The sequence below is a fragment of the Scomber japonicus genome, chromosome 4 (assembly GCF_027409825.1).
Source record: "Scomber japonicus isolate fScoJap1 chromosome 4, fScoJap1.pri, whole genome shotgun sequence".
Lineage (NCBI taxonomy): Eukaryota > Metazoa > Chordata > Actinopteri > Scombriformes > Scombridae > Scomber > Scomber japonicus.
The window spans coordinates 32182688-32205984 of NC_070581.1; the positions used below are offsets into that span (position 1 = coordinate 32182688).

The 23297-nt window shown below is 44.1% G+C and overlaps 2 protein-coding genes across 2 annotated transcripts in view; both read left to right on the forward strand.

The window, feature by feature from the left end:
• Positions 1-5225: 5225 nt before the first annotated feature.
• Positions 5226-10028, forward strand: LOC128357727 (ras-related protein Rab-7L1-like). The gene is made up of 5 exons (XM_053318097.1): positions 5226-5343; positions 6716-6787; positions 6877-7058; positions 8665-8786; positions 9902-10028. Exons 1-5 carry the CDS (start codon positions 5226-5228, stop codon positions 10026-10028), a joined length of 621 nt encoding a protein of 206 aa, XP_053174072.1.
• Positions 10029-11069: 1041 nt separating this feature from the next.
• Positions 11070-23297, forward strand: part of tmem81 (transmembrane protein 81) — a 22078-nt gene continuing 9850 nt past the window's right edge. The window contains exons 1-2 of the mRNA XM_053318098.1: positions 11070-11078; positions 15124-15245. Coding sequence (XP_053174073.1) covers positions 11070-11078; positions 15124-15245 — 131 coding nt within the window. The remainder of the gene's footprint in view (positions 11079-15123; positions 15246-23297) is intronic.

Consider the following 23297-nt stretch of genomic DNA (forward strand, 5'->3'; position numbering starts at 1 on the left):
CTTCCTGACGAAGGCTCTTTAGCCGAAACACGTAGAAGTACAGTTTTTAAAATAAAGGCAAGAAAACCATAACGATAGAATTGGTGCTTTTATTTTGAAAAAAAAAAACTCTTGTTGCTCACCCATATGCATAAATGGTTGCATAAACAGGAAAAGGACTATGGAAAATACAGATTTTGTATTTTTGTGCTGTTGCCGTTCTTTTGACTGAATTTGGAGGATAGTGGATTCTTTAACCCTTTATTGGGCAAATAATTATATTTGGTAACTTCTGTAAATATCCCAAAACATCCTTCCTTCCTTCCTTTCCTTCCTCCCTTCCTTCTTCCTTCCCTTCCTCCCTTCCTTCTTCCTTCCCTTCCTCCCTCCTTCTTCTCTTTTTTTCCTCTGTCCTTCCTTCTTTCCTCTGTCCTTCCTTCCTCCCTCCCTCCTACCTTCCTTCTCTCCGTCCTTCCGTCCTTCCTTCCTTCCTTCCTTCTTTTCCTCCCTCCCTTCCATCATTCCTCCCTCCCTTCCTCCTCCCTTCCATCATTCCTCCCTCCTTCCTTCCTCCCTTCACCCTCCTTCCTTCCTCCCTTCCTCCCTTCCTCCCTCCCTTCCATCATTCCTCCATCCTTCCTTCCTCCCTTTTCCACCCTCCTTCCTTCCTCCCTTTCCATTTCAATGGGTGCCCTATAAAGGGTTAAGGGTTTTCTGTCTCAAAATCCATTTCACATTTCAATCTGTTATTAATGGAGCAGTGTATCTCTCTTTATAACCCTAACCCACCTATAACAGCACAGGTTTAGCCTCTGAAACAACATTAAAAATAGCTATTGGACATAATGATCCAAGTGCCAATCCAATTTTATTTTGAGATGCCCACATACGGAGCAAATGTGCCTATTAGTGAGTGAGTCCCACTGAAGGGCTCTTATACCTGCTGGCACACTGAGAGATGAGAGAGGCATGAATACCTACTTACAGTAATGTGTCCCTGACCTTTACATATCCTCATTATGGTTGACAAGAAGTCCATCTGTCCAATATCTGGTCATCTTGTCGAGGGTTTTCCAGAATAATAGCGTGTGCGTGTGTGTGTGTGTGTGTGTGTGTGTGTGTGTGTGTTGTAAACCCGATATGTATTATAAATGCTAAATAATGTCCTTCCCTCCCTTCCTTCCTTCGTTCCATCCATCCTTCCTTCTCCCTTCCTTCCTCCCCGTTTCCTTCCTTTTTTCCTCCCTCCTTCCTTCTTCCTCCATTCCTCCCCCTTTCCTTCCTTTTTTTGTTCCTCCTTCCTTCCCTTCTTCCTTCCTTCCTCCCTCCTTCCTTCTTCCTCCATTCCTCCCCCTTTCCTTCCTTTTTTCCATCCATCCTTCCTTCTCCCTTCCTTCCTCCCCCCTTTCCTTCCTTCTTCCTCCATTCCTCCCACTTTCCTCCCTTTTTTCCTTCATCCTTCCTCCCTTCCTTCCTCCCTCCTTTCCTTCCTTCTTCCTCCATTCCTCCCCCTTTCCTTCCTTTTTTCCTTCATCCTTCCTTCCTTCCTCCCTTCCTTCCTTCTTCCCTCCTTCCTTCCCTTCCCTCCCTTGTACCTGCTGGCACCCCTGTGAGCTCCAAAATGACACTGAAAACAAAAAGTCCATCTGTCCAATATCTGGTCATCTTGTTGAGGGTTTTCCAGAATAATAGCGTGTGTGTGTGTGTATGTGTGTGTGTGTGTGTGTGTGTGTGTGTGTGTGTGTATGTGTGTGTGTGTGTGTGTGTGTGTGGATGGATGAGTCACAGCTGATAGCCGTCCTCCAGCTCACCGATGAGAATAGACAGAAACACCCCACGCGGAAGTGAGACCATGAACACCACACGCACATTTAACTGAATATAGCAAAATACACATTTAGGCCTCAGCTGAGATGTAGAGAGTTTCTTTATGAGGATATTATTAAAAATGAGACTTTATAATAATAGGCTTATACAATGGGGGGGGGGGGGGACTGCAGATTTACCCACAATTCTCTGCTCTCAAAGCTTCATATTAACCTTCCTGTCATCCTCCTGGGTCAAATTAACACCGTCTCTTTTGACTGTTCCTTCTTTCCTTCCTTCCTCCCTCATTCTTTAATTTTTCCTTCGTTCCTCTCATCTCCCCTCTTTCTTTGCTCTCTCCTCCTTCCATCCTTCCATCCTTCTTGCTTCCTTCCTTCCTCCTTCCCTCCCTCCCTCTTTACTCCTTACTTCTCTCCTAAATTCCTCCCTCCCTCCCTCTCTCCTTCCTTCCTCCCTTCCTTCTCTCCTAAATTCTTTCCTCTTTTTGTCCTTACTCCTTTCCTTCCTTCCTCCCTTCCTTCTTTCCTAAATTCCTTTCTCATTTCATCCTTACTCCCTTCCTTCCCTCCCTCTCTCCTTACTCCTTTCCTTCCTTCCTTCCTTCCTTCCTTCCTTCCTTCCTCTTTTCCTCTTCCTTTCCTCCTGTCCATCCTTGACCTGAGGACAACAGGAGGGTTAAATCAAAAGCAGAATAATGTGTTTTTGATGTTGTGACATCTCTAAAGGCACCTGCTCATCCATGTGCCTCTGCTCGCTACACAAACACACAACAGCTGCTACACACACACACACACACACACACACACCACGTCACACACACACACCCCCCCTCGCTGTGAGCACGGGGCCACCATGTGCCTGTCTGACTCAGTGTGTGTGACGAGGTGTCTTGGCAGTTTGCACTGAGCACGCTCCACGCCTCGTTCTTACACCAAGAGGCTTTCCCTCCGATAACACACACACACACACACACACACACACACACACACACACACACACACACACACACACACACACACACACACACACACACACACACACACACACACACACACACACACACACACACACACACACACACACTTTACATCATCGTCTCCGTCTGTTTCTATTCATGCTCATCTCCTGCTTCTCCTTCTAAGCACTTTGCACTCCCTCCTTCCTTCCTTCCTTCCTTCCATCTTTCCTTTTTGTCCTTTTGTCCTTCCTTCCATCTTTCCTTTTTGTCCTTCCTTCCTTCCTTCCTTCCTTTTCTTTTGTTTTCTTTCCTTCATGTCTTCTTTATCTGTCTTTCACTCCTTCCTATGGATGTGTAAGCACTTTGCATTTCTTTCTTTCCTTCCTTTCTTTCCTTCTGTCTTTCCTTCCTTTCTTCCTTCCTTCCTTCCTTCTGTCTTTCCTAGCTTCCTTTCTTCCTTCCTTCCTTCTGTCTTTCCTGCCTTCCTTCCTTCTGTCTTTCCTTCCTTCCTTTCTTCCTTCTGTCTTTCCTGCCCTCCTTTCTTTCTGTCTTTCTTTCTTTCCTTCCTTCCTTCTTTCTTTCCTTCCTTTCTGTCTTCTTTTTAAAGTGCTTTACATATAAAGTTGGATTGAATTGGATAAACTTAACCTTTAATTACAAGTCATTCAGCCAAATGTCTCCCCCTACTGTCCAATTCCAAAAACCACAAAAATATTAACTCCCTCATAAACAACGGGTTTATTAGACTATTTCTGAAGCAATGAGTGGTACTGTAGCTGATACTGGGAAAAGGCTCAAAACATGAAATCATGCAAGCAGAGAGTTGCGGATATGACTCAGCTTCAGCGGGGGGGGTATCTGAAGTCGCCAGTAACAGTGACCCAATTGGCGAAAACAGTAAAACTCTGACTGTGACCGATGCCACATGCCTCAGTGTGTGTGTGTGCTTGTTGGCGTGTGTGCGTCAGAATAATGTTGGAGGAGTTGATAGAAAGTGGAGCAGTATGGTAACAGGTGTGATGCAGGAGAGGTGGAGGCGGGAAAAATGAGGAGGAGGTGTTACATAAGAACAGGAAGAAGAGGAGTGGATGGTCATATGAGCTGGAATTATGCTCATATGGGACAATTTTACACATCACGATTCAACAAGAGCTTTCAGTACCAGTGCAGGAAATAGTGTGTCCTTTATTCTGCCAAGCGAAAAGTACAGTAAGTAGGAAAGGTCATGCAGAACATCTTGTCTTGGGGTCTTCTTGGGGTGTTTGAAGATGCTGAATCACAGCAGAAAGATTCATTAGGTTTCCAAGAATGATCAAAATTAGACCAACAGTGTTTGAAACAATGCTTGGTGCATGAAAAACCAATATATGATCACATGGTGAATGAAAAGATGGTGAAACACGGGGAAGTCCACTTCAGAAGAGGAAGTTGGTGTAAAATGTTAAATCCTGTAACCTAATACATACAATACTGTTTCAAACAACAACAAACAAGAAGAAGTGACGGCAGATTCATCGACGCTCCTCTGCTGCATGAAGGTGTGGTTTATGAGACAAGGAACTAAATTTGGCCACTGACAACTTCCTTCATGAAAGTGAAACTGGAAGATCAGAGTGCTGTGCTACACGGAGAGAGGATCAGTCAACGTTTTCAGAGTCAGGCTTCAAAGATTGACGATTTAGACTCTTAGCACTTTAGTAAAGAAATAGGATATATCAAAGGGTTCTCATTTTGGGGTTCGAGAGATTTAAATTAGAAGTAGTCACCTGAAGAGTAAAAGGTATGTGAAATGCAAAGACAGGCTGAGGTAAAGTGATTTCCTGGAGGGTTATGGTTAGTTATTTGGTCTTTTACAGGAAACACACGTTACCTATCTGCTTCATAAATCACATGGACTGACATGGAGGTTTGAACTTTGAGCTTTTAACACTTGCTGCACTTTTTTAACCCTTAAACAGACAACGTGCACCAGGAGATACTCACTCTTTACCCTTCGTGTTGTCCTCCCGGGTCCTTCCTCTGTCCTTCCTTCCTTCCTTCCTTCCTTCCTTCCTTCCTTCCTTCCTTCCTTCCTTAGATCTAAGTTCAGCTGTTAGGATAAATGTTCCCTCCTTCTGTCCTTTCTTCCTTCCTTCCTTTCTTTCTTCCTTCCTCCTCCCTCCCTCCTTCCTTTCCTTCCTTCTCCCTTCCTCCCTCCTTTCCTTCCTTCTTCCTCCCTTCCTTCCTTTCCTCCCTTGCTTCCCTTCCTTCCTCCTTTCCTTCCTTCCTTCTTCCTCCCTTGCTTCCCTTCCTTCCTCCTTTCCTTCCTTCTTCCCTCCTTTCCTTCCTTCCTTCCTTCTTCCCTCCTTACTTTAGATACAAATGACATAACTAGTAAGGATTTTTTACATCTAATTTTCCACTCCTGCCTGTTTAAGGGTTAAAAGACTCATCACATGCTGGTGTCTGAAAGAAGAGAGCGATGGAGGAGCACTTGATGAAAGTACTGATTGTTGGTGATGGAAATGTTGGGAAATCTGCTTTTGTGAATCGATACGTCAACGGACAGTTCAACAAGACGTACAAGATGACAGTTGGAGGTAAGACTGCTGTAGTTTATCAGTGTCTATCTTTATCTTACTCTGTGTGTGTGTGTGTGTGTGTGTGTTGGTATGCTTCACTACTGTTGGTTGCAAAGTTTGAATCTCCAGTGGGATTTTCAGGCCTGTCAGATCATAAGGATTATAATTCTGTCTCAATTATAAACTGTGAAATCTCTTCAACCTATGAGACTCATGAAAGGCCCTGCCGAAACATTTCCACTGCTGTGCAAAATACCTGGTACAACAGGTCAGACAGGAAACAACTTCTACTGTTTTATGTTTAACAAGTAAGCACTGACAGTGATAAGGCTTGCATTATACTATATTTGCTACTGGTAAATCTTTTGTAAAACCCAGGTTATTAAATATATAGTTTCATGTTTAGCCATGCTAGCCATGTATCTCTACCCCTTGGTCTGAAAGTCAGCTGGTCATCTTCAGTTCAAAACTGTGTCAAAACTGCAATCACCAAATATATGAAATTAGGCTTCAAAGTTGTGTAATCTAGCCTTTTTCTCTGCTACCAAACGCTGTGGGAGTGCTTGTCGAGTCAGCTGAAACCCCGCCCCCTACCAAGTGTCACCTGTCAATCAAAGTCACCACCTCTACCAGAAACCATAGACCAGAAACATGGACATGCTAACTCGGCGGCTAGCTCGGCGGCTAACTCAGCTGCTAGCTCGTCGGCTAGCTCGTTGGCTAACTCAGCGGCTAACTAGCTAACTGTAGACTGTAGTAGTAATTAATTGCAATAGAATTTACATTTAACTGTTTTATGTATAACAAGTAAGCACTGACATGATAAGGCTTGCATTATACTATATTTGCTACTTGTAAATCTTTTGTAAAACCCAGGTTATTAAATATATTGTTTCATGTTTAGCCATGCTAGCCATGTATCTCGACCCATTGGTCTGAAAGTCAGCTGGTCATCTTCAGTTCAAAACTGTGTTCAACGACTAAATACCTGCAAAAGTCGTCTGATTCGGCATCAGTGCTGCACTGCCAGAACATTTTAGTTAAACAGGTGTAAATGGTGGATACTGTAATACACATTTAGTGCTCTAGTAAGTATTTAGCAAGACAGTAAAATACATAGCCAGTGTTCAAATCATGCCTGATTCAATTCCTTTTTGCTAAATTCATCTACAGTACAGAGTTTACGTCAGAGTGTCTGCAAGGGAAAGAAAGTCTTGAATTTAGGCAGTTCATTTTGAGGAAACTGTCATTTCTCCTTTTTCATATTTTGGACAGTCTCTGTGAAATACATTTATTAGGTAATTGTTGTTTTTTTACAGATGAATCATCATGTCTGTTTAATGTTTCTCACTTCTTCTTTCACTTCACTTCTGTCTCTTTATTTTTCTAGTGGATTTTTCTGTGAAGGTGCTGCAGTGGTCAGAGAAGGAAAAGGTCAGACTGCAACTGTGGGATATAGCAGGTACAAAATAATTCACAATGGATGGTCGACTGGATGGATGGATGGATGGATGGATGACACAGTTACCATTGTTTGAATCCTCCCTCAAGGCCAGGAGCGTTTCATATCCATGACCAGGGTTTATTATAAAGGTGCATTGGGCTGTGTGGTGATGTTTGACGTCACTGAATCATCCAGCTTCCTCAAATGTCGCCAGTGGAAACAGGACCTGGACAACAAGGCCATGCTGCCCAACGGAGACTCCATCCCCTGCATCCTGCTGGCCAACAAGGTGACTCAGTGTGTTTAACTGATGAATAAAATCATCATGATAGTCTTCTCACTCTGTATTGATATATTATGTGTGCTGTTAGTTCATGATTGACGATTGACACAGGGACTCAACTTTTCAGCATTAAGAGAATTTATTCTGAGTTTACATGTATTTAAATTAAACATACTTAAATTAAAGGCTTTTTAGAGAGGTATATTGTATTTAACATCGTCTCACAGGTAATCTGGGCCTGTAGATGTCCGGATACAGATTCCAGTCCCGGACCTACTAGCTTCATTGTTGTAGTTTTAATTTTGCTTCTCTCTCCTCTCCTTCCTCTCTCTCTCTCTCCTTCCTTTCTCTCCTCTCTCTCCTCTCCTTCCTCTCTCTCTCCTCTCCTTCCTCTCTCTCTCTCCTCTCCTTCCTCTGCCTCTCTCCTCTCCTTCCTCTCTCTCTCTCCTCTCCTTCCTCTCCTCTCCTTCCTCTCCCTCCTCTCTCTCCTCTCCTTCCTCTCTCTCTCTCCTTCCTCTCTCTCTCTCCTTCCTCTCTCTCTCTCCTCTCCTTCCTCTGCCTCTCTCCTCTCCTTCCTCTCTCTCTCTCCTCTCCTTCCTCTCCTCTCCTTCCTCTCCCTCCTCTCTCTCCTCTCCTTCCTCTCTCTCTCTCCTTCCTCTCTCTCCTCTCCTTCCTCTCTCTCCTCTCCTCTCCTTCCTCTCTCTCTTCTCCTTCCTCTCTCTCCTCTCCCTCCTCTCTCTCCTCTATCCTTCCTCTCTCTCCTCTCCTTCCTCTCTCTCCTCTCCCTCCTCTCTCTCCTCTATCCTTCCTCTCTCTCCTCTCCTTCCTCTCTCTCCTCTCCTTCCTTCCTCTCTCTCCTCTCCTTCCTCTCTCTCTCCTCTCCTTCCTTCCTCTCCTCTTTCCTTTCTCTCCTCTCTCTCCTTCCTCTCTCTCCTCTCCTTCCTTTCTCTCCTCTCTCTCCTTCCTCTCTCTCTCTCTCCTCTCCTTCCTCTCTCTCCTCTCCTTCCTTTCTCTCCTCTCTCTCCTCTCTCCTTCCTCTCTCTCCTCTCCTTCCTCTCTCTCTCTTCTCCTTCCTCTCTCCCCTCTCCTTCCTTTCTCTCCTCTCTCTCTCTCCTTCCTCTCTCTCTCTCCTCTCCTCTCTCTCTCTCCTCTCCTTCCTCTCCTTCCTCTCTCTCCTCTCCTTCCTCTCTCTCCTCTCTACTCTAACCGGTCGAGGCAGATGTTCTCCCACTCTGAGTCTGGTTCTGAGGGTTCTTCCTGTTAAAAGGGAGTTTTTTCTCTCCACTGTTGCTCATGTGGGAATGTTGGGTCTCTTTAAAGTTAAAACCTGAAGAGTTTGGTTTAGAACCTGCTCTATGTGTAACGAGCCTTGAGATGACTTTGTTGTGATTTGTCCCTATACAAATAAAGATTGATTGTTTGATTGTTGACATTGAACGTATTTGTAGTGCAATATCAATTTGACATATCTGATCATGCAGATTGCTCATATTTGACAGATCTGACCTGATATATCACTCCAACCTCCGCAAATCATGGAAGATACAGAACCACTAACCATACAACAACAACACATGGCTCTAATACTCACTGTTTGTTTGTCCCTCTGCAGTGTGACCTTCCTACGCGGGCTGTGTCTGCAGACAGCATTAACGAGTTCAGTAAGGCCAATGGCTTTGTTACTTGGATGGAGACGTCCGTCAAAGAGAACAAGAACGTTGGAGAGTCTATGAGGTAAATCAAGAGAAGATCGAGTGAGTCCAGAAAGATAACATGAAACAGTAACTGCTAATATAGTTGTAGATAATGTTTGAAAGTGGCAACTGTTTTTAGGGAAAAGCTAAAAACCTACTGTACACTATCTGCTCAGCACCAAACAGCAAATAGACACAGTTAGTAGCTAGCTGGGGAACATAGTGGAGCATTAAGCAACTAAAGAGTCAGATATTTCAGGAGTTGATGAGACCAGGTGGACAGAAACATGACACCAAATTAATGATATTATATTGTATGTCCATAACTGCTCAATGTGTGCAGATGTGCAATTGTTTGCTATCAAGTTCAACATATCTGAAAAGGTGGTCAATTCATTTGTTGCCACTGCCACCAAGTAGCCAGAAGCCTTAAAATTTGGTAAACATTCGAGAAACACCGTTAAGGTCTGTATAAAGTAAGAATAAATATGTGTTCTGAGTTTGACATACCACAGAAAAGTGTGTTGTTAACCACCCTGCCAAATTTCAATGATTAAAAAAATCATCAAATATATGAAATTAGGCTTCAAAGTTGCGTAAAAATCAGCCTCTTTCTCTTCTACCAAACGCTGAAGCCCCGCCCCCTACCAAGTGTCACCTGTCAATCAAAGTCACCACCTCTACCAGAAACATGGACGCTACGTCTGAGAGCTTTCTGCTGCAACGTCTAACTCGACTGCTAGCTCGGCTGCTAGCTCGGCGGCTAACTCAGCTAACTGTAGACTGTAGTAGTAGTAGTGTGTGCTGAATGTATTTCTACCTCTACAGCAGCAGGGGCGGGTTTATGCTAATCACTAAATCCTGAACACAGAAATGTTGAAACACAGTTTGTGAAGCCTAGCTCCACAATTCAAATCTAAATGGTTGAAATGCTTTTTACACCTTTTTTAGAAATACATTTATGACCTATTTAATGTGTTTAGAAGAAAATGTCTGAATCCACTTTACACTGTCTTTAAGCCCTTAACTTTACCAACTCAGTTTTTTAGTGTGCTTTTGTGATGCTATTATCAATCAAATTTGCAATTAACCTGATTACCACAAAGTAAAATATAGTAAAAACTAATTAATGTCGCTATATCTGTTGTGTTTCAGGAGACTGGTGCAGGAGATTTTGTCAGCTCAGTCTGGTCTGGACCCACTCTATCCCCAAAATAAAGTCACAGTAAATCCTCAACTGGACTTAGACCTCGACGGCAGTGGGGGGGCAGGATGCTGCTAAAACTTCACCTCAAACCCCAAAGCAAGACGCAAGCGAACACAGCCAGGACCTGCTGGTTAGTTTTGATCTTCGGGTCATTTCAGGTGTCTTTGATGAAGCAAGAAGCACCTTTCCTTCAAGTGCATAGTTAGGCTGTCTGTGCCTAGAAGAGGAAAGAGGAAGCACCAGGACGCTCCTCGTAGAACTGTCCTACATGCTGATGCACTAACACTCACTCGTGCACTCATAATCTTTTCTGGAGAACAAAGGCTGCGTTCAGTCTGCAGCAAATCTGATTCGAATCTGATTCCTTCTCTAATTTTTAGGCCCGACTGTCCACACAGTTTTTAGCAAGTGTCCAAATCAGATTTGGCTCTGTTCAGACTGGGCCACATTAATGACCAATCTGACAGGTTGCCGTGGCAACGTCATCGGAGTGTGTGATGTCATATAATAGCAACAGCGACAACAAACCCTCGAGCTTCACTTGAACGGAACCATCTCCCCAAAGATTAAGAACATGGTTTGGTCCTCTGTCCATGGACTGATGTTTACGTCCTCCGTTGCCTCCAGTGATATCACCTAGCAACAACAACTGGAATAAGTCCTCCAGTGATATCACCTAGCAACAACAACTGGAATAAGTCCTCCAGTGATATCACCTAGCAACAACAACTGGAATAAGTCCTCCAGTGATATCACCTAGCAACAACAACTGGAATAAGTCCTCCAGTGATATCACCTAACAACAACAACTGGAATAAGTCCTCCAGTGATATCACCTAGCAACAACAACTGGAATAAGTCCTCCAGTGATATCACCTAGCAACAACAACTGGAATAAGTCCTCCAGTGATATCACCTAGCAACAACAACTGGAATAAGTCCTCCAGTGATATCAGCTTGCAACAACAACTGGAATAAGTCCTCCAGTGATATCACCTAGCAACAACAACTAAATCTTCTATTATAGATATAAATAGGTATAAATAGTGACTCCATTTTTCGCACCAAAGACAAGAAAGACCCAATAGTTTAAGTTGATTATGTGTATATATGAATATGGTTAAGGTTTGTTTTCTAACTATTAAGAGCTCCACATGGATGACAGTGTGGATCCATGATGATAAATATATTAAATTAATTGTCATCTATCAATAAAGATGTCTTCAAAATATCCCATTACTGCCTCTTCTAGTCTATTGCCAGTTTATTCTAGTCTATGTTTGGCCTTTTAACCTTTCTGTCGTCCTCCCGGGTCAAATTGACTCCTCCCTTCCTTCCTTCTTCTTTATTTTTTCCTTCGTTCTTCCCCTCCATCCCTCTTTCTTTGCTCCCTCTTCCTTCCTTCATTCCTTCCTTCCTTCCTTACTCCTTTCCACTTTTTCTCCTGACTCCTTCCCTTCCTTCCTTACTCCCTTACTCCTTTCCTCTTTTCCTCCTTGCCTTCCTTCATTCCTTACTTCCGTCCTCCTTCCATACTTCTTTCCTCCCTCCTTCCTTCCTTCCTTCCTCTCTTCCTTCTTTCCTCCCTTCCTTCCTCCTTCTTTCTTTGCTCCGTCCTCCTTCCTTCCTTCCTTCCTCTTTTCATCCTTACTCCTTTCCTCCCTCCTTCATCCTTCCTTCCTTCCTTCCTTACTTCTGCCCTATTTTCCTCCTTCCCTTCCTTCCTTACTCTTTTCCTTCCTTCCTTCCTTCCTTCCTTCTTTCCTCCCTTCCTACTCTCCTCATCCCTTCTTCCTATCCTTCCTTGACCTGAGGACAACAGGAGGGTTAATATCAAAGGGTTATATCAAAGCTGTAAGCATACAAACATCATGTGGAGAAATCAATCACTACATAGTAAAAAAAAAAAAAAGCACTAAAGAAAAATGAAGAAGACAAAAAGGAACAGTAATAACAGCATCAACTGAAAATGAATAAAGGGGAAATCCCATTTAGTCTCCTTCTTCTTCTTTCCATTTGAGTAAACCTCAGTTTGGTTGTTATTTTTAATTTGTGGTTTTATTTGAACTAAATAAAAGAGGAAGTGAGCAGCTAGCGTGAGTTGTGATCAGATAGAAAAAAGAAGAAGAAAGGAGCAGACATGAAACATATAATCTTTCTGTCATGGATGCTTCCCTCCATATCTGGTATTTCCTGGTGTCTTCTTGTGTTTGCCTTTCTCCCTTTATTCTGTCCGTCCCTGTCTCCCTTAATGTAGCTTTAGTCCAGCTTTTATTAACCCTCCTGTTGTCCTTGAGTCAAGGAAGGAAGGAAGGATGGAAGGGAGGATGAAGGATGGATGGAAGGGAGGAAGAAGGGAGGAGGGATGGAAGGGAGGAAGAAAGGAAGGAAGGGAGGAAGAAGGAAGGAAAAGAGGAAGGAAGGAAAGAAGGACAGAAAAGAAGGAAGGATGGATGGAAGGGAAGACGAAGGAAGGATGGATGGAAGGGAGGGAAGACGAAGGAATTATGGATGGAAGGGAGGAAGAAGGAAGGAAGGAAAGGAGGGAGAAAGGAAAAGAGGAAAGAAGGAAGGAATGGAGGAAGGAAGGAAGGAACAGTCAAAACAGAGTACAGTACTGTATTGCTGCTGTTTGAGGTTTGTCTCCTGTGTTTGTCTGACACCTAGTGGTCACTTCATGAACTGCAACACATTACAAATAGAGTTCAATGGTTTCTCCCACATTCAAACTCCTGTGAAGGGAGGAAGGAAAGGAAGGAAGGAAGAAGGAAGGGAGGAAGGAAAAGAGGAAGGAAGGAAAGACGGACAGAGGAAAGAAGGAAAGATGGATGGAAGGGAAGACGAAGGAAGGGAGGAAGAAGGAAGAAGGAAGGAAGGAAGGGAGGGAGAAAGGAAAAGAGGAAAGAAGGAAGGGAGGAGGGAGGGAGGGAGGGAGGAAGGATGGAAGGATGGATGGAAGGGAGGAAGGAAGGAAGGAAGGAAAAGAGGAAGGAAGGAAAGACGGACAGAGGAAAGAAGGAAAGATGGATGGAAGGGAAGACGAAGGAAGGGAGGAAGAAGGAAGGAAGGAAGGGAGGGAGAAAGGAAAAGAGGAAAGAAGGAAGGGAGGAGGGAGGGAGGGAGGGAGGGAGGGAGGAAGGAAGGAAGGATGGAAGGGAGGAAGGAAGAAGGAAGGATGGATGGAAGGGAGGAAGAAGGAAGGAAGGGAGGGTTTTTTTGTGGTTTTATTTGAACTAAATAAAAGAGGAAGTGGGCAGCTAGCGTGAGTTGTGATCATATAAAGAAAGGAGCAGACATGAAACATATAATCTTTCTGTCATGGATGCTTTCCTCCATATCTGGTATTTCCTGGAGTTTTCTTGTGTTTGCCTTTCTCCCTTTATTCTGTCCGTCCCTGTCTCCCTTAGTTTAGCTTTAGTCCAGCTTTTATTAACCCTCCTGTTGTCCTTGAGTCAAGGAAGGAAGGAAGGATGGAAGGGAGGAAGAAGGAAGGAAGGAAGGATGGATGGGAGGGAGGAAGAAGGGAGGAAGGATGGAAGAAGGAAGGGAGGAAGTAGGGAGGAAGGATGGAAGGGAGGATGAAGGATGAATGGAAGGAAGAAGGAAGGAAGGAAGGAAGGAAGAAGGAAGGAAGGAAGGAAGAAGGAAGGAAGGAAGGGAGGGAGGGAGAAAGGAAAAGAGGAAAGAAAGAAGGGAGGAGGGAGGGCGGAAGGATGGAAGGGAGGAAGGAAGGAAGGAAGGAAGGAAGGATGGATGGAAGGGAGGAAGAAGGGAGGAAGGATGGAAGGGAGGATGAAGGATGGATGGAAGGAAGGAAGAAGGAAGGGAGGGAGGAAGGAAAAGAGGAAGGAAGGAAAGAAGGACAGAGGAAAGAAGGAAGGATGGATGGAAGGGAAGAAGGAAGGAGGGACGAGGGAGGGAGGGAGGGAGGGAGGAAGAAGGAAGGAAGGAAGGAAGGGAGGGAGAAAGGAAAAGAGGAACCAAGGAAGGGAGGAGGGAGGGAGGGAGGAAGGGAGGAAGGATGGAAGGGAGGAAGGAGGAAGGATGGATGGAAGGGAGGAGGAAGGAAGAAGGAAGGAAGGGAGGAAGGGAGGGAGAAAGGAAAAGAGGAAAGAAGGAAGGGAGGGAGAAAGGAAAAGAGGAAAGAAGGAAGGAAGGGAGGAAGGAAAGAAGGAACAGTCAAAACAGACTGGGTCAATTTGCAGTACAGTACAGTGTTGCAGCTGTTTGAGGTTTGTCTCCTGTGTTTGTCTGACACCTAGTGGTCACTTTATGAACTGCAACATCATCCACATACAACACATTACAAATAGAGTTCAATGGTTTCTCCCACATTCAAACTCCTGTGAAGGGAGGAAGGAAAGGAAGGAAGGAAGCAAGGGAGGAAGAAGGAATGAAAAGAGGGAGGGAGGAAGGAGACACATTCCTTCCTCCCTCTTTTCCTCCCTCCTTCCCTCCTTTCCTTCCTTCCTTCCTCTTTTACTCCCTCCCCCCTGCCTTCCTCCTTTCCTTCCTTCCTTCCTCTTTTGCTCCCTCCCTCCCTCCTTACTCCTTTCCTTCCTTCCTTCCTTCCTTCCTCTTTTGCTCCCTCCCTCCCTCCTCCTCTCCTTCCTCTCTCTCTCTCCTCTCCTTCCTTTCTCTCCTCTCTCTACTTCCTCTCTCTCCTCTCCTTCCTCTCTCTCCTCTATCCTTCCTTTCTCTCCTCTCCCTCCTCTCTCTCTCCTCTATCCTTTCTCTCTCTCCTCTCTACTCCAACCAGTCGAGGCAGATGTTCTCCCACTCTGAATCTGGTTCTGAGGTTACTTCCTGTTAAAAGGGAGTTTTTTCTCTCCACTGTGTCTCATGTGGGAATGTTGGGTCTCTTTAAAGTTAAAACCTGAAGAGTTTGGTTTAGAACCTGCTCTATGTGTAAAGAGCCTTGAGATAACTCTGTTGGTATTTGGCGCTATACAAATAAAGATTGATTGATTTTTGACAGTGAACGTATTTGTAGTGCAATATCAGTTTGACATATCTGATCATGCAGATTGCACATATTTGAGAGATCTGATTAGCAGCACCAACCTAACACATCACTCCAACCTCCGCAAATCATGGAAGATACAGAACCACTAACCATACAACAACAACACATGACTCTAATACTCACTGTTCGTATGTTTCTCTGCAGTGTGACCTTCCTACGCGGGCCGTGTCTGCAGACAGCATTAACGAGTTCAGTAAGGCCAATGGCTTTGTTACTTGGATGGAGACGTCCGTCAAAGAGAACAAGAACGTTGGAGAGTCTATGAGGTAAATCAAGAAAAGATCGAGTGAGTGCAGAAAGATAACATAAAACAGTAACTGCTAATATAGTTGTAGATAATATTTGAAAGTGGCAACTGTTTTTAGGGAAAAGCTAAAAACCCATTGACTATCTGCTCAGCACCAAACAGCAAATAGACACAGTTAGTAGCTAGCTGGTGAACATAGTGGAGCATTTAGCAGCTAAAGAGCCAGATATTTCGGGCATTGATGAGACCAGGTGGACAGAAACATCACACCAAATGAATGATACTATACTGTATGTCCATAACTGCTCAATGTGTGCAGATGTGCAACTGTTTGCTATCAAGTTCAACATATCTGAAAAGGTGGTCAATCATTTGTTGCCACTGCCACAAGTAGCCAGAAGCCTTAAAATTTGGTAAACATTCGAGAAACACCTTAAAGTCTGTGTAAAGTAAGAATAAATATGTGTTCTGAGTTTGACATACCACAGTGTCCTACCAAGTGTCACCTGTCAATCAAAGTCACCACCTCTACCAGAAACCATAGACTGTTCAACTGCTGCTAACTTGGCAGCTAGCTCGTCGGCTAGCTTGGCGGCTAACTCAGCTAACTGGCTAACTGTAGACTGTAGTAGTAGTAGTGTGCGCTGAATGTATTTCTACCTCTACAGCAGCAGGGGCGGGTTTATGCTAATCACTAAATCCTGAACACAGAAATCTTGAAACACAGTTTGTGAAGCCTAGCTCCACAATTCAAATCTAAATGGTTGAAATGCTTTTTACACATTTTTTAGAAATACATTTATGACCTATTTAATCTGTTTAGAAGAAAATGTCACTATACACAGTCTTTAAGGCCCTAACTGTACCAACTCAGTTTTTTAGTGTGCTTTTGTGATGCTATTACCAATCAAATTTGCAATTAACCTGATTACCACAAAGTATAATATAGTAAAAACTAATTAATGTCGCTATATCTGTTGTGCTTCAGGAGACTAGTGCAGGAGATTTTGTCAGCTCAGTCTGGTCTGGACCCACTCTATCCCCAAAATAAAGTCACAGTAAATCCTCAACTGGACTTAGACCTCGACGACAGTGGGGGGGCAGGATGCTGCTAAAACTTCACCTCAACCCCCAAAGCAAGACGCAAGCGAACACAACCAGGACCTGCTGGTTAGTTTTGGTCTTCAGGTCGTTTCAGGTGTCTTTGATGAAGTAAGAAGCAACTTTCCTTCGAGTGCATAGTTAGGCTGTCTGTGCCTAGAAGAGGAAAGAGGAAGCACCAGGACGCTCCTCGTAGAACTGTCCTACATGCTGATGCACTAACACTCACTCGTGCACTCATAATCTTTTCTGGAGAACAATGGCTGCGTTCAGACTGCAGCAAATCTGATTCAAATCTGATCCCTTCTCTGAATTTTAGGCCTGACTGTCCGCACTGTTTTTAGCAAGTGTCCAAATCAGATTTGGCTCTGTTCAGACTGGGCCACATTAATGACCAATCTGACAGGTTGCCTTGGCAACGTCATCGGAGTGTGTGATGTCATAATTGCGACTGCGACAGCGACAGCGACAACAAACCCTCGAGCTTCTCTTGAACGGAGCCATCTCCCCAAAGATTAAGAATATGGTTTGGTCCTCTGTCCATGGACTGATGTTTACGTCCTCCGTTGCCTCCAGTGATATCACCTAGCAACAACAACTCAAATAAGTTCTCCAGTGATATCGCCTAGCAACAATAACTCGAATAAGTCCTCCAGTGATATCACCTAGCAACAACAGCTGGAATAAGTCCTCCAGTGATATCACCTAGCAGCAACAACTGGAATTAGTCCTCCAGTAATATCACCTAGCAACAACTACTGGAATAAGTCCTCCAGTGATATCACCTAGCAACAACAACTGGAATAAGTCCTCCAGTGATATCACCTAGCAACAACAGCTGGAATAAGTCCTCCAGTGATATCACCTAGCAACAACAACTGGAATAAGTCCTCCAGTGATATCACCTAGCAACAACAGCTGGAATAAGTCCTCCAGTGATATCACCTAGCAACAACAACTGGAATAAGTCCTCCAGTGATATCACCTAGCAACAACAACTGGAATAAGTCCTCCAGTGATATCACCTAGCAACGACAACTGGAATAAGTCCTCCAGTGATATCACCTAGCAACAACAACTGGAATAAGCCCTCCAGTGATATCACCTAGCAACAACAACTGGAATAAGTCCTCCAGTGATATCACCTAGCAACAACAACTGGAATAAGTCCTCCAGTGATATCACCTAGCAACAACAACTGGAATAAGCGCGGGTCTGGTGTCTCATAGAGTGACGTAGCGTAGAGACGTAGAGAGACGTCACGGACAGTCAAATCCGATATGAGTGTTTGGATGTTCAGACTCAGACACATCTGTACAAACTTCCTCCCAAAGGTGGTTTAGATCTGGTTTGCAAAAATCGGATCTCATGTGATTTATGACTGTTCAGACTTCATAAGAGCAATCTGGATGGGCTAAAAATTGGACTTTAGCTTGCAGCGTGAACGCAGCCTTAGTGTGAAATATAACAGTTTTCCAAAAAGGTACCAACAGTTTTAAAGGGGACATATTCTGCTTTTTGGTATTTTTAGTTATGTACTGTCGTAATGGTAGATATGTATGTTAGATATGGGAGAAGTTCCCAAATTTGAGGTGAACATATGTAGAAATGTGGTTTCATATTCCTCTGAACAGCCTGTTTCACACAGAGGCTGAACTGAGGGGCCAATAAAGGTTTATTTCTAAAGGTTTAGATGTAGGCATTGTGCGGTCACTGAATGCATCAAATAAAAATAAATAATACTCACTCAACTGATCGTCTTGTCCCTGGAGAGGAACCCTCCTGTCGTCCTCCCGGGTCAAACTGACCCCATCTCTTTTGACTGTTCCTTCCGTCCTTCCTTTCCTTCCTTCCTCCCTCCCTTCCTTCCTCCTTACTCCTTTCCTCCCTTCCTTCCTTCCTTCCTCCCTCCCTCCCTCCCTCCCTCCTTTCCTTCCTTCCTTACTCCCTCCTTTCCTTCCTTCCTTCCCCCCTCCCTCCCTCCCTCCTTTCCTTCCTTCCTTCCTCCTTTCCTTCCTTCTTCCTCCTTTCCATCCTTCTTCCTCCTTTCCATCCTTCCTTCCTTCCTTCCTCCCTCCTTTCCTTCCTTCCTTCGTTCCTTCCTCCCTCCCTCCTTTCTTTCCTTCCTTCCTCCCTCCCTCCTTTCTTTCCTCCCTCCCATCTTTCCTTCCTTGACACACAGGTTAATAACTGTATGTTTTGATAAAGGGCCAGTATAAGACAAATAAGGAGTTTTGGGTTGTTGTTGTTTTTACTGTTAATTATAAAAAGTCCATCTAATACTCCAGTAGAGCCCCAGATATAAAATATAGACATGGAAAAGCATAATAGTAATAATGCATGATATGTTCCCTTTAAGCTTATCCTAAATGAATTAACGCCAGTATAGCTACTCTACCAGGAACATTTCCATTACTCAAGTGTTGAAGAATTACACTAAATCTTCTATTATAGACATAAATAGGTATCAATAGTGACTCCATTTCTCTCACCAAAAACAAGAAAGACCCAATTGTTTAAGTTGATTATGTGTATGTATGAATATGGTTAAGGTTTGTTTTCTAACTATTAAGAGCTCCACGTGGATGACAGTGTGAATCCATGATGATAAATATATTAAATTAATTGTCAGCTATCAATAAAGATATCTTCAAAATATCCCATTACTGCCTCTTCAAGTCTATCACCAGTTTATTCTAGTCTATGTTGGGCCTTTTAACCTTCCTGTCGTCCTCCCGGGTCAAATTGACTCCTCCCTTCCTTCCTTCCTTCTTCTTTATTTTTTCCTTTGTTCCCTCTTTGCTCCCTCTTCCGTCCTTCCTTCCTTCCTTCCTTCCTTCCTCCCTCCCTCCTTACTCCTTTCCACTTTTCCTCCTGACTCCTTTCCTTCCTTCCTTACTCCCTGACTCCTTTCCTTCCTTCCTTACTCCCTTACTCCCTTACTCCTTTCCTCTTTTCCTCCTTCCCTTCCCTCATTCCTTACTTCCATCCTCTTTTCCTCCTTCCCTTCCTTCATTCCTTACTTCCGTCCTCTTTTCCTCCTTCCCTTCCTTCACTCCTTACTTCCGTCCTCTTTTCCTCCTTCCCTTCCTTCCTTACTCTTTTCCTTCCTTCCTTCCTTCTTTCCTCCCTTCCTACTTTCCTCATCCCTTCCTCCTGTCCTTCCTTGACCTGAGGACAACAGGAGGTAACAGCTCTAAGCATACACACATCATGCGGAGAAATCAATCACTACATAGTAAAAAAAAAAAAAAAAGCACTAAAGAAAAATGAAGACAAAATGAAACAATACTAATAACAGCATCAACTGACAATGAATAAAGGGGAAACCCCATTTAGCCTCCTTCTTCTTCTTTCCATTTGAGTAAACCTCATTTTGGTTGTTATTTTTAATTTGTGGTTTTATTTGAACTAAATAAAAGAGGAAGTGGGCAGCTAGCGTGAGTTGTGATCAGATAGAAAAAAGAAGAAGAAAGGAGCAGACATGAAACATATAATCTTTCTGTCATGGATGCTTCCCTCCATTTCTGGTAGACGAAGGAAGGAAAGAAGGGAGGGAGAAAGGAAAAGAGGAAAGAAGGAAGGGAGGAGGGAGGGAGGGAGGGAGGGAGAAAGGAAAAGAGGAAAGAAGGAAGGGAGGAGGGAGGGAGGGAGGAAGGAAGGAAGGATGGAAGGGAGGAAGGAAGAAGGAAGGATGGATGGAAGGGAGGAAGGAAGAAGGAAGGATGGATGGAAGGGAGGAAGAAGTAAGGAAGGGAGGGTTTTTTTGTGGTTTTATTTGAACTAAATAAAAGAGGAAGTGGGCAGCTAGCGTGAGTTGTGATCATATAAAGAAATGAGCAGACATGAAACATCCGTCCCTGTCAGTCTCTGTGTGTTGTTGTTTTTTTTTAAAAATCTTATTATTATCATTCTATAGTTTTCTCTTCTTATCAATTTTATTTCTCTATATCTTTTGTCTTTTGATTTCTCCCTTAATGTAGCTTTAGTCCAACTTTTATTAACCCTTCCTTGAGTCAAGGAAGGAAGGAAGGATGGAAGGAAGGAAGGAAGGAAGGATGGAAGAGAGTAAGAAGGAAGGAGGGAAGGATGGATGGAAGGAGGAAGAAAGGAGGAAGGATGGAAAGGAGGATGAAGGATGGATGGATGGAAGGAAGGAAGAAGGAAGGGAGGATGGAAGGGAGGAAGAAGGGAGGAGGGATGGAAGGGAGGAAGAAGGGAGGAAGGAAGGAAGGGAGGAAGAAGGAAGGAAGGACAGAGGAAAGAAGGAAAGGAGGGGAGAAAAGAAGGGTGGACAGAAGGAAGGAAGGGAGGAAGAAGGAAGGAAGGATGGATGGAAGGGAGGAAGAAGGATGGATGGAAGGAAGGAAGAAGGAAGGGAGGAAAAAGGAAGGGAGGAAGGAAGGAAGGAAAAGAGGAAGGAAGGACAGAGGAAAGAAGGAGGATGGATGGAAGGGAAGAAGGAAGGATGGATGGAAGGGAGGAAGAAGGAAGGAAGAAAGGGAGGGAGAAAGGAAAAGAGGAAAGAAGGAAGGGAGAAGGGAGGGAGGAAGGATGGAAGGAGTGAGAAGGAAGGATGGATGGAAGGGAGGAAGAAGGAAGGAAGAAGGAAGGGAGGAAGAAGGAAGGAAGAAAAACGGACAGAGGAAAGAAGGAAAGATGGATGGAAGGGAAGACGAAGGAAGGAGGAAGAAGGAAGGAAGGAAGGAAGGGAGGGAGAAAGGAAAAGAGGAAAGAAGGAAGGGAGGAGGGAGGGAGGGAGGAAGAAGGAAGGAAGGATGGAAGGAGGAAGGAAGAAGGAAGGATGGATGGAAGGGAGGAAGAAGGAAGGAAGGGAGGGTTTTTTTGTGGTTTTATTTGAACTAAATAAAAGAGAAGTGGGCAGCTAGCGTGAGTTGTGATCATATAAAGAAATGAGCAGACATGAAACATCCGTCCCTGTCAGTCTCTGTGTGTTGTGGGTTTTTAAATCTTATTATCATCATTCTATAGTTTTCTCTTCTTATCAATTTTATTTCTCTATATCTTTTGTCTTTTGATTTCTCCCTTAATGTAGCTTTAGTCCAACTTTTATTAATCCTTCCTTGAGGAAGAAGGAAGGAAGGAAGGATGGATGGAAGGGAGGAAGGATGGAAGGGAGGAAGGATGGAAGGGAGGAAGAAGGAAGGAAGGATGGAAGGATGGAAGAGAGGAAGGAAGGATGGAAGGGAGGAAGAAGGAAGGAAGGATGGATGGAAGGGAGGAAGAAGGAAGGAAGGATGGAAGGATGGAAGAGAGGAAGGAAGGATGGAAGGGAGGAAGAAGGAAGGAAGGATGGATGGAAGGGAGGAAGGATGGAAGGGAGGAAGAAGGAAGGGAGGAAGGAAGGAAGGAAGGAAGGAAGGAAGGAAGGAAGGAAGGAAGGAAGGATGGAAGGATGGAAGGGAGGATGAAGGATGGATGGAAGGAAGGAAGAAGGAAGGGAGAAGGAAGGGAGGGAGGACGAAGGAAGGAAGGAAGGAAAAGAGGAAGGAAGGAAAGATGGATGGAAGGGAAGAAGAAGGAAGGATGGATGGATGGAAGGAAGGAAGGAAGGAAAAGAGGAAGGAAGAAAGATGGATGGAGGAGAAGAAGGAAGATGGATGGAAGGAAGGAAGAAGGAAGGAAGGAAGGGAGGGAGAAAGGAAAAGAGGAAAGAAGGAAGGAATGGAGGAAGGAAGGAAAGAAGGAACAGTCAAAACAGACTGGGTCAATTGACAGTACAGTGTTGCTGCTGTTTGAGGTTTGTCTCCTGTGTTTGTCTGACACCTAGTGGTCACTTCATGAACTGCAACATGCAACACATTACAAATAGAGTTCAATGGATTCTCCCACATTCAAACTCCTGTGAAGGGAGGAAGGAAAGGAAGGAAGGATGGAAGGAAGGGAGGAAGAATGAAGAAAGGGAGGAAGAAGGAAGGAAGGGAGGAAGAAGGAAGGAAGATGGGAAGGAAGAAGGGAGGAAAGGAAGGGAGGAAGGAAGGAAAGGAAGGAAGGAAAGACGGAGGACATAAGGAAGGAGGAGGGAGGGAGAAAAGAGAGAGAAAGGAAAAGAGGAAGGGAGGGAGGAAGGAAAGAGTAAAGAAAGAAGGGAGGAACAACAATGATCACTTTCATTTCTAAAGGTTTAGATGTAGGCCAGGGGTCTCAAACTTATTTTCATTCAAGGGCCACATACAGCCCAGTTTGATCTCCTTCCTTCCTTCCTTCCTTTCCCCCTCCTTTTCTTCCTTCCTCTCTCCTTTCCTTCCTTCTTCCTCCTTCCATCCTTCCTTCCTTCCTCCCTCCTTTACTTCCTTCCTTCCTTCCTCCCTCCCTCCCTCCTTCCTCCCTCCTTTACTTCCTTCCTTCCTTCCTTCCTTCCTTCCTCCCTCCTTTCTTTCCTTCCTTGACACACAGGTTCATTACTGTATGTGTTGATAAAGGATTATACATTATATACAGGAGTGAATTATAACAAATACTATTTTTCTACAGTTTGAGCCACAGAAGAGAGAAACTCTGGTTGTCACGACAACATTCAAATCAAAATAAAAACCAGTCATCAGATCCAAATCCAGCAGACCTGGATTCATAATCACATCACATCACATCACATCATCTGGTTTCAGCATTAAAATGTGAGTGAGTCGTCCTCCCGGGTCAAATTGACCCCGTCTGTTTTGACTGTTCCTTCTTTCCTCCCTTCCTTCCTTCCTTCATCCCCTTTTTCTTCCTTCCTTCCTTCCTTCCTTCCTCCCCTTTCTTCCTTCCTTCCTTCCTTCCTCCTTCCTCCTACCTTCCTTATTTCCTCTGTCCTTCCTCCCTTCCTTCTTTCCTCTCCCCTTCCTTCTTTCATCTGTCCTTCTTTCCTCCCTCCCTCCTACCTTCCTTATTTTCTCTGTCCTTCCTCCCTTCCTTCTCCCTTCTTTCATCTGTCCTTCTTTCTCCTCCCTCCCTCCCTCCTTCCCTT